Genomic DNA, 11,835 nt, shown 5'->3' with positions numbered 1-11,835 from the left:
ATATGGCTATTTTTTTTCTTTCAAAGCTAGTCCAAGAATGAATGGGGTCAATGGACATGAAGAATGTCATGTGGCACTTTTTAGGAGTAGAATCATCAAACACTCAATGGAAATATTTCACGGTTGATCATAATCATGGGTTGATTAAAAAATACACTCAATTTGCAATTGATCAATATTTTTCCTCTTTCACCATGGATATTATTAGACATGTCATCATGAAATTTTCTTTCTAAGTGAAGAATTTCAGCAATTTTCGATGAAATACATATGATCAATCGGTTAATAAGGAGAATCAAATGCTTCTTACACTTATCACACTTCTTGACATACCTTATACATGTATCAGTTTGCATGTAGGGCAAAAAGTGCCTTGAGTGATGCTTAAGTGCCGCATATATTCCTCCATTTCTTACTTTAATTAATGTCCATGGCTAAATTCAAGAAAACAAAGTACTAAGACCTTAGTAAAGTATTAAATAATAAATTATAATCTTCTATCTAAAGGATGGATTTTGTTAACGTGTGCCGCAGGGCACACGTTAAAGTGCAATAAATACACTTTGAAAATTAAAATCTGTTTTTGGTACAAATTCCGAAGTGTATTTATTGCACATTAATGTAACATGAACAAGACCTTAAAATATGTGCATAAAATCATAGATTTTTTCTTGGGATACACAACTACACATTCTCATAAATATGTGTAGTTGTGTTTACCGAGAAAAAAAATCTATAGCTCTATACACATGCTACATCAAGAGAGTGGAGGAAGAGTTAGAAAATCACAACTCTTATAATAAAAATTAGGTTTTTCTAGTCATTAAGTTAATGTTAAAAGCGAGAAGTTGGCATGAGCAGCTTTTTGATTTGCTCATTTTCAGTTTCTACGTTTGTAACAAAATCATTCTTAGATCTTTATGAAATGTTGATTTGTACCTTATTTAGGAGCACTTATTAACACAAAAAATACAAGTTACATTCTCCAAAAATGCAAACAATACCCTATTAGAACCTGATAATTGAATCCATGAATCCGAACCGGATTTGATTAACGACATACTAGAACCACAACATGTAAAGTTTCCAAGTCAAAACATCGAGGACCGTTGGATTGAACTACCAAACCTAACATGAAGTGATTTGTTATATTTTGTTAGATGTTGTTTAAACATTCTATTAATTTAATTAAATTTTAGATGATAGAAACTTAGCTAAATAGAAGATTTTGTGTAATCTAAAACCTCCACCATGTCTTTTCATGATGTTGATGGAGAGGATTAAACTTGCCACTATTTAATATCTATTATGTTGACTTAAAAAATGGGTCCACCAAACCCATGCGGGTAGGGTCCACCAAACCCATGCTTATCCTCTAAGTAAATCAGTAATTAGGTTCTTTAATTGCAGGTAATTACTTTTCAAGGCAATATGAATTTCATGGAAATTTTGGTAATAGAGAAATTAATTTCCTAAGAAAATTAATTTTACTTTAAATAATAAAAAGAGAGTTGGTATATATATTGTGGGTAGGCTATGTGAAAGAATATCGAAAGGAAGTTAGAAAATTATTTTCTTGGGAGTGATGGAGGAAAAAAAAATTCCACTCAAAGTGAAAACAGTTATGGGTGGGAAAATGATGAAATGGAAAAGAGTCGTGTTGGAGTGACCTCGAGATCGTACATCACATTGCACATCGTGACATGAAAGTGTCCGGGGAACATATATGCTTTCACACTAAAAGCATATATGTTCCCTCATGAGCTTTTAGGTCAGGATGTGCGATGTGAGGTACAATTTTGAAGTCACTTTTGCATTATTCAACGGAAAATGTGCAATCATACATATGAAAATTATATTTTTTCAGAAAAAATATTTTGTACCTTATTTTTTTTCCGCCATCATACATATAAACCCTTCTCAAAATTAATAATGAAACATATGGCTTGATGTGCACTGGCGATGACCATGTTGTGCTGAAACAAGTTGAAATGTAATAATCGCAATAGGACTAATTATCGATGAGTTAGAGAGTATATCTGAATGGTCAACATCGATCCCACCACTATAATAATACATCACACTCGATATGATGGTGAAGAAAAGTTTATAATAGTTAATTATTGGTCCATAGAAAGAATCCAATTTTCAAGTTGATGGGGTTCATCTGATTGGTTCAATTTTGATGGCTGTTTATGTGGAGGGGTCTTTGAAATAATCGTTTCGTGAGAAACATTAATCTCAACTATAATAAATATGAAAAAAAAAATCAAATTTAATTATAGGTTATAGGAATAGTGCTTTCGGGTCGTTTAGAAAAAGACATTTTGAAACATTTCGAGAAAATTTAAAACGACTTCAATTCTCATCAAACTCAAAATGTTTTGATCAAGATACTTTGAAATGGTACAAGTTTTTTTTACTAGTTATAAGGTTTAAATGTTAAGTAGCAATGATTCTAATAAAAAATTAGAATTCAATGCTAATTTATTTTAAATTTATTGGAAGTTAAGCCCAAAACAATTCAAATTACAAACCTAATGTAAAATTTATAATTTACTGTCAATGGATCAAAATCAAATCAAACCCAAAATTTGATTCTTTTGATTCGATAAGTTCAGATCTAGATCGAAGATTTAGATTTTGAATAGGTTCTGATTTGTTAAATATCGGGTTGGTTCCAAATCAACCATGTCCAAATCCAAAGATTGAAATCCAATAAAAGTCCAAAAAAATATTTTATGATTCTCATATAGATTTGATAGGTAGGGGTGTCAATGGGTCAGTTTCGATTCGATTCCTAAGGAATTTAGAACCATAACCATGAAATTTAGTTTGGTTCCGATTCTTGTCAGTTTCGGGTCCAGTTCCAAAATAAATGAAATCGGAATCGAAACTAAAATCGTCAAAAATCACTGGTACCCATTGGTTCTGATTCTCAAGAACGAATGAGGAAAAAAGTATTTCAACTCGTTATAAAAAAAAATTAACATATTATAAATAAAATTATTAACTTAATTATAATTTGTTATTCTAAATATATAAATTAATGATTTTTTTCAAAAATAAAAAATATGTCTTTGTTAAAAGTAATAAACTTTTAGAAAAGTAACTCATTTTAAGATCCAATTGATCATTTATATGAAAAATTAAAGAATTTTATATAAGATGTATTTATTTTGAAAAAAGAAAAAGAAAAAAGAACTTTAAATCATCTATAGTATGGAAAGAAACGACAAAATGAACTCGTTCTGTGTATCCGCGGGTATCCATTAGATAGAACCTAATGATTTCGATTTTTATCGATTTAAATCCATTTTAGACTCGACTCTAATTGATTCCAATGAAAAGTGATTCGAAATTAGGGTTTTTTTATCCAATTTTATTTAGATGAGTCCTCATTAACACTTCTACTAAAAGGTGCTGTGGTAAAATATTTTTCAACCCAATTTTTTGAAAAATGCTGAAATGACAAAAAGTATTTAATGTGATTCTTACAAGTCTGACGTGGGATGTGGACATAACCATAGATGTGTTTTCTCGTGATGCGAGTAAAAATCATCTAGGGTTATGTATGTATCTCCACGTCAGAATTGTGAGAATCACAGTAAATGGTGTGTCACCCCAGCACGGCTCAATTTTATTTTTCAGACTTTCGATTTAACAGCAAATCTTTACGTTTGAAGCTATTTGATCAAACGTCGTTTGAGATTAGAGAAATCCGTTATAATAGTGTATATTTGGTTGAAAGTTCCAACACATATCTTACACATTCTACGACGTTTGATCTCAAACGGAATGATTGGTAAGCATGATATAATCAAAACCTCGTGTCTTAATTTGATTGGACAATCACTTAGAATTTTGTGAACCTCCGTTATATTTAAATTGCATTGTTATCTGTGCGTTTTTTAACAAATTTTTAGTCGAAAAAAGTAAAACAGACTACTGTATGAAGTACAATATCACTTCTCAAATATAATACTAGCAAGTACCAACTTAGCCAAAACACCGCATATTTTTCGAAGTACACGTGGCAGTAAGTTTAAGAGAACGCCATGTGTCACTTCTATATGCATCCGAATGACACGTGTCATCTTAGAAGCTGGATCAATGGCAGCATGTCATGTGAGAAAGGAAAAAGTTGGAAGTTCTTTTGTCAGTTAGCTTAAGGGTATTTAGGTCACTTCAAAATATTAAACTATATTTGTTCATAATTTAATATAGATAGCTATCCTAAATTAGTAAAGTTCAAAAAACTTTTACCAAATTGACAAAACAAGATCCGTTACAGTCAATATTTCAGAGGTGCAGGCCCGTTTCAGTCTAGCAATAAAGTAACATTATTTTAATAATTATATTAAAACTAGTTACTTTTAACTCGTATATATACGACCGAAACGTGTTAACTCAACCCCTCCACGTTTTGTTAATTATTTGAAATACCCCTGATAGCATGTCTGTTGACCTAGTCTCTCCTAATAAATCAGTAGAAAATAACTGAAATGCCCTAAACTTTGGCCTTTAATAATTAAAATGCCCTAAACTTGCCCTAAACTTTGTTACAGATTTCAATAACTGCTTCAGGATCTTGTGTCTAGAAGAAGAAGAAGCTCTGAATTTGGGAAACTGTGTACAAGAGAATCTTGTTTGTTATAAAAATTGAAGAAAAAATAATAGAGAGAGATCGAATTGATTATGTTGTTTAATCGATGAGTTAAGAAGATTGAAAATCGTCTTTTTATCCCTATACATATTTCAGTGTTACTTATTCAATCAAATTTAAAATTATGTGATACATAATATTGGCTCGCATACGAAAGCAACTGTAACAAGACTTCTCTAAAATATAATTTTTGATTTCCCATAGAAGTAGTTACTAAGAAACATGTTTCTCCAGCTTTTTTGACTCAAAGCTAAAAAAAATTACAACAAACAAACTTTTATTTTTCTTTCTAAAATCAATCATTTTCAAAATTTTCGACCATTATATTATATAATTTTCAGTCTATTTATCCTTATTTTCAAGAGTCATGATAATCTGACACTCCCCTCTGACATACAACTCTATCATAGAACCGTAGATCATTTGCCTCGGGATATGCAAGAAAGAGATTTATGATTCTATGTATCCTGAGGCAAATGATCTATGATTCCTTGAGGGGGAGTATGTTAGTGGGTGGCATCAAAAAATCATTATTCTATTTTCAATCCTTCACACCTAAATCCAAGAATTTTCAATTCCAAATATCTATCATAATCTTTAAAAGAAAAAAATTAGCTCAAATTTTTCTTCCAAAACTTAATCATCTTCAAGTTTAAAATCCTTATTATAAATTATATTTAATTTATTTATCATTTTTCACCTTGCTTTAATCCATTGTAGGGAACTCTAGATTTTTTTTATCAAAAAATTAATTATTTTCTAATTTTTGAAAAATTATTTCTGGGTGAGTTTTACAAAGTGAGATATATAGAAGACAATGTGAAAAAAAAAGTTATTGAACTGAATTTGAAAATGATTATTTTATTTTAGGCTACGAGGGCCTTTAATTCATTTATTATTAATTTATTAGACAATACTCAAGTCAAGGGGCATGTAATTACTCTAAGAAGTAAGAATAGACGGGTAGTGGTAATGTGGTATATCTAAATGACTAATTTACCCTAACAATTTACTCACTCACTGAACACGGAACGAGTCAAGCGAGTCAAGAGTTTACTTAAATCTATGTTCCTGAAACATTTATTACACACCAACAACTAACCCAAGTGGAGTTAGAAATTTAACCATAGATTAGAACTAGAGTCAAACATGAGTGGTTAAAAAGGAACACTTGTATTCTCAATTATCGTCATCCATAAAACCAGATTTTTTTGTTTTTAATTATCAGACCCATTCCATCATTCATCCCTCATCATCACCCCCTCCCCCACCTCTCTCTCTCTCTCTCTCTCTCTGCACTGCAACCTTCCGACCATTTCATGGAGTAAACCTTGACAAAAACTCAAAACATCCCTGGAATTATCACTCACCTTAAACCCTAAACCATAAAAAAAAAAAAAAGAAAATCTTAAATGTTTCAATTTCAACCATGGATGTAACAACTCCCATTATCACAACCACCGCCACCACCACAACCCCTGAAACAGAAACCGAGACCCCACCCACCAAACTCACAGACCACCACCACCATCATCATCATCATCGTAACCACTCAAAGGTCTTATCCTTCACCAACGGCGCACTTAAGCAACACCACCACCACCACTCAACAACTTCATCTGTGGTGGTTTACAAAGAATGTCTCAAAAATCACGCAGCAACCTTAGGTGGACACGCCGTAGACGGTTGTGGAGAGTTCATGCCTTCTCCAACCACCAATCCAACTGACCCCGCTTCGCTAAAATGCGCCGCGTGTGGATGTCACCGCAACTTCCACCGTCGTGACCCAGATGAAGGTAGTACCCACATCATCGAATACCATCACCATCTCCCACCACCACCACCACTACAACCTCCACGTGTCAGGAGCCCTAATTCAGTCTCTCCACCCCCAATTTCTTCCTCCTACTACCCTTCTTCTGCACCTCATATGTTACTCGCTTTGAGTACCGGTGTAGCCGGTAAACCTGATACTCATCCAATGGTCAATAATACCACTACACCTATAAATATGGGGAACCGAAATGAGGGGAGTAATAATAAGAAGCGATTTAGGACCAAATTCAGTGTGGAGCAGAAAGAGAAGATGCAAATATTTGCAGAGAGATTGGGTTGGAAGATGCAGAAGAGAGATGAAAGATTGGTGGAAGATTTCTGCAATGAGATTGGGGTTTGTAGAGGTGTTTTGAAGGTTTGGATGCACAACAACAAGCATACTTTTGGGAAGAGAGATCATGTTAATAGTAGCTCTACTAGTAACCCTCACAACAACAACAACAACAACAACAACTCACACAACAACCACAACAATCATCATGGTTGTAGTGCTCCTGTTGTCACTAATGGGTCTTCTTCTTCTTCTTGATCTCTTCAAGCAAACTATTTCTGTTTTTTTTTCTTCTTTTTCTTGTTCTTTTTCTTTCTTTACTTCTGTTTAATTACTTTGTTTTATGAAGAGAAGATAAGAAAAAAAAAAAAAAAAGGGAATTTATGTTGGCATTCCTCCTTTATTTTTGTTTGAGTAAGTCTTTTTGTTTATTATGTTAGATTCATGAAATGGGTGTCTTGGGTTTCTTTCTTTTTGGTGATTTTCTTCTTAAAATTGAGAGAGACAAGAGAGTTCCACTGATCTCAAACTAGCAAATAGAAGCAAGAGCTTGTTTCAGAAAGAGAGAGAGAGAAGGGGAGATATTTAATTAATTAATTAATTAATTTTAGAGTGAATTTATTTCTCTTTAATGGTTGGGTAGGTTTGGTTTCTTATGACATTATCTTTAAATTTTTTTAACAAAAGTGAGTTTCATTTCATATCTTTCTGAGAAGGCATTTGTGAAGCAATTTGCTGTTACAGTTGCAGATAATGTTGTTGGGGTTATGGCATCCCTTATCTCTCATATTTATTTATTATTATAATTTTGGCTTACTGATCTCTCTTTCCTTTTAAGGGAAGGAAACAGAGAACTTTATCATTAAAGGTGATGGAAGCACACAGTCCACCTTCCTTCTTCGTTTTTATTTCTTATTAATTTAATATATCCTAATTAATATAATTTAATATTTAATAATTCCACTTATAATAATAGTTAACCTAAATGTCCTTTTTTGCCTTACTTTTGTTTTGTGCTTTGTGTTTGACACTACATTTATACTCCCCTTCACGTACAATCGTACACGTAGCCCCCACTCATGCATCTCAAATTAGTGGGCGAAGTTCTTGATAAGCCCAATTTAGGCTAAGCTTGGCCATAGCCCATACTGAATTAGAGGAGGGGCCCACTAATGGGTTCTATCTTGATCAACTTGGCCCATTTGATGAACCTATGGGATACAAAAAAAATTACTTTAGGTCACACTCTTAAAATGACATGTGGGGCACATCTTTTGAGTCTCTCCAGATTCCATGAACTTTTTTTTATTGGCCTTTTGGTGGTTCTACAGAACAAGCATCATGTTGATTTGTACTACTCAGATTAGGATTTCAAATCACCAATCAAACTAATTTTTGGTGCGTTGTCTATTAGGAGTTGGGGGCCCAAACTTTATAGGGTTAGTGGGCCCAAACTAGTTCCACATGACACCTTTTTGTTTTTGTTTTTGTGTGGAGTGGATTGCATGAAGGATTTTGTGCCCCTCGATCCATCAAAACTGGATTCCTTAAAACATGAACCCATTTCTACTAACCAAAACATGTTATGTTACATAGGGATTCATAATCAAAGGAATCACCAAGAATATCTTTTCATCTCAACCATACATTTTGGTGAAAAAATATTCAACTTGCAATTCCCCATAATGGAAGTTTCATGAGGCGTGTGATTTGGCGCCCCTTTTTTCAGACGCCCCCCCTTCATGCAGTCATGGAGCGTATAGGGGGGGCGAATGAAAAAAGAGCATTATCATTAGTCTTGTCTCATGGGCATATATGCGGATGGTTGTGTTCTATACAATATTTTAAAGACTAATGATAATCTTCTTTTTTGCTTTGGCGGGCCGCACATACCAACCACCTTGCAAGTGACAGAAATTAAATATAAACATTTTCATGTGGAGGGGCATGTAGAGATTTGAAGGTGTAACCCAACGAGCACACCCAATCACTCTTACTTTGTACACTTTTGTATGCTGACCTGACAATTCACAGAATCACAAATCTTTTTTACTTGTGTATCTCGAAGCAAAAGATCTATGATTCTACAAAGGGATCGTATAAAAAAAGCTAGTCAGATTATCATGACTCTATTTTAAAAGTTGGATCGAGTACTAAATCTATCGGACCCGGTTCAATTTTTTCTGGACCAACTTATATTCATTAGAAATAAAATAGTAAAATACTCATAAAGCAAATGGTTCACCAACCAAATCGAATTTATTATATAAATTTCCATCAAACCCTAGAATGATTAGTCTGATTTTAAAAAATACTGGTTATAATAGGTTTACTTGTAAGTCACAACCTATAAGTGCCGCATCATTAGCATTCGAAAAGAACGTGACAGTGACAAATGTCAATCGTTTCAATGCTAGAAAATAAATTGCACCATTACATGAAAGTAATAATTGACAAATCTTATGAGTGGGTTTCCAAAAAAAACTTTCTAATCATGAAATTCAGGGAAGGCTTACGAGACTGATTTTGATCCATGTTGAAACTATAGAAACAAGAAAAAGGGAGAAATATTTTTTCTGGAGCTACACTCCAGAACTTTACCTGCAATTTGGAATTATCTTTTATAGATGAAAGACTAGCTCAACCAATCTAAATTGTCCATCTAATATCCATTTAGATAGTCTATTTGTCTTTGTATTATACTCTCACAATGCGATTTCGGAAATTGACATTATGGACATCACATGGATGCATGTTGGATCAATGGAAATGTATGGTCTTAGTAGGTCTTTGAAATATTGGTCTCAACTCGATGATTGGAAAATAACAAATAAATATTTTATTTTTAAAATTATTTTGAAAGATTTATCAATTAATAAATTGAAAAAATTACTTAAAGGACTCTTACGGAAAGACTTCTTTCTATATAGTCTTTAAGTTTTCAACAATTGCTTGACAAGACATCTAGTAAATTTTTTTCTTTCTAAATGGTCCTTAGACTTAACCACTAAGGGGGAGGTTGAATGGTACTAACTTGGGGTCAAGGAGTCTGTTCCTTCTTTGGTCTCAAGTTCGAATCCCACTACTCAAAAAAAAACCTTGGTGGCCACGTACTATCATACGTAGTGGGCAAAGCTTGGGTGCGGGGCATAAGGACTAGTCTAGTACGTGCAAGTTGGCACGAATATCCTTCGTTATAAAAAAAAATGGTCCTCAAACTTCATCTCCCATATTTCTCATGAATTAATGTCATAACCGTTCGAACTCATTGTTTTCATCTAAAAATTGAATTTTTGACATCTCAATCAAGTTTCAAAGACTCCATTATCTCCGAAAGGATTTAAGAAAGAACAAGAAATCATTTTCACGGGATTTTTGAAATATTTTGAAGATGTATGTAAAAAATTATGATTTTTCACTTTTTTTTCTTAGTTTTTTATAAAATCGATCAATAATGATTCTTTTGGGTTGAAATCATTTAAAGTTTAAACAAATCGTTATCTCAAGTTTTTAGTTGATCCTTTCATGTAATTTAGTCGGAAAAACTCGAAAATTGAAAATGGGTGGGTTTTACCAATGTCGAGTGCATCACTTTTTATTAAAAAAAATGGGGAACTCAACAGTAATTAAAAAAAAAACAAACTTCGAGTTCGATAGTAAATAAAAACTAGTGAACTTGACAATAAAAAAATGTGAACTTAGCACTAAATAAAAAAACGTCAATTTTGACAGTAAGAATTATGATTTCTCCAGTGCGAGACCATTGAGAAAGAATTTTTTTTACTAAATGTCCTATAAAGTTGACATGTAATACTTAGGGATTATTTAGAAAGAAACCCTTTCACGAGGGTCCTTTAAGTAATTTTTCCTAATAAATTTTGATATGATTGCTCTAACAAACTATTGAGTTTTTTTATTCAACTGAACTTGTTAAACATTTTTTAAGTCAAGTCGAGTTTAAAAACTATGCTTTTTCCCCACTATAATTACTTCTTCCCATATAAATATAAAGAACATGAAAAAGAAATTTGTCTAGCATATCTTATGGCAAACTACCTTTCGATTGAAACTTTTCATAAGGGGGGATTTTCATGTGTGCTTTTGGGGAGCGGATCCTCTGTAGCATATTTTATTTTTCCGTATCTCTTTCTTCAACGGTTGAAAGTGCATCGCATAAAAACAAACTTAGAATAAAAAAAAAAAAAAATCATCCTTTAGATTTTATGGCTAGAATTATATTTTTTTTAAATAAAAAAATAAATGAATTATTATGGCCTCATCTAAGGATTTGAAATTGGATGATCACTGAACTTTCAAATTTAAGTGAAGAGATTTTGTTGTACTGTCCGCGTGGCACTCTTTCGACCATTTGAAATATTCCAGGGTGTTACAAGAAAAAAAAAATGCTATAATCCGCTCTTGTTCTTTTGGGGGTTCACAGTCTTAGTTGTGTTATGGTTTGTGGAGTCTGATGGTACTGGTCATTATTATTTATTTTTAAAGGTATTTTTGTAATTTTATTGGTATTATATAAACGTTAATTATATATTTTTAAGATATATATTTTCTATTTTTTGTGAAAGAGTATAATTTGTAACTATGGATTTTCTTGTTATAATTGCATCGATGTGATTTGTGGATGTAACTCAATTTTAGGGGAATCACATAGAATCAATGTGTTTGTTTATTTTTTTTACTCAGTTCTCATCTTTGTTTGATTGCCCGCGTCATCTTAACAAGTTGCCACTCGTAAAAGATAACACCTTGCCACTCCAGAGAACAAATTAACCGGGTAATTATTGGGAATTTTTTTTTTTTTTTTCTATTTTGAAATTGATCAAAAGTCACCCAAGCATTAATTTGAACTTTGAAAATTTACCAAAAGTGGCCAACCAAAACAGCCACGCTGCACCGTCCTATGGAGCTATATATTGGCTCGACCAAAAGCGAAGCCACTATCTGTCTAACCCAATTAGGGGTTTGGTTAATCTGAGTCAATGAAAACTATAAGCCCAGCAAAAGTGGCATACGCGTGATGTTTAGGTTCCACAACCAATGAATG

General features: G+C 32.7%; 1 protein-coding gene across 1 annotated transcript; it reads left to right on the top strand.

Moving 5' to 3' along the window:
- The first annotated feature begins 5,915 nt into the window (after nucleotides 1–5,915).
- On the top strand, nucleotides 5,916–7,176 carry LOC147399068 (zinc-finger homeodomain protein 11-like). Its single transcript, XM_086448481.1, has one exon. The coding sequence runs from the start codon at nucleotides 6,096–6,098 to the stop codon at nucleotides 7,029–7,031; it is 936 nt and encodes a 311-aa protein (XP_086304607.1). The 5' UTR covers nucleotides 5,916–6,095; the 3' UTR covers nucleotides 7,032–7,176.
- Nucleotides 7,177–11,835: the final 4,659 nt, after the last annotated feature.

Source organism: Akebia trifoliata, chromosome 7, assembly GCF_017979445.1.
Source record: "Akebia trifoliata isolate Shusen 1 chromosome 7, ASM1797944v1, whole genome shotgun sequence".
Classification (NCBI taxonomy): domain Eukaryota; kingdom Viridiplantae; phylum Streptophyta; class Magnoliopsida; order Ranunculales; family Lardizabalaceae; genus Akebia; species Akebia trifoliata.
The sequence above is the reverse complement of the archived record's forward strand: the minus strand, read 5'-3'. Positions and strand labels throughout refer to the sequence as shown.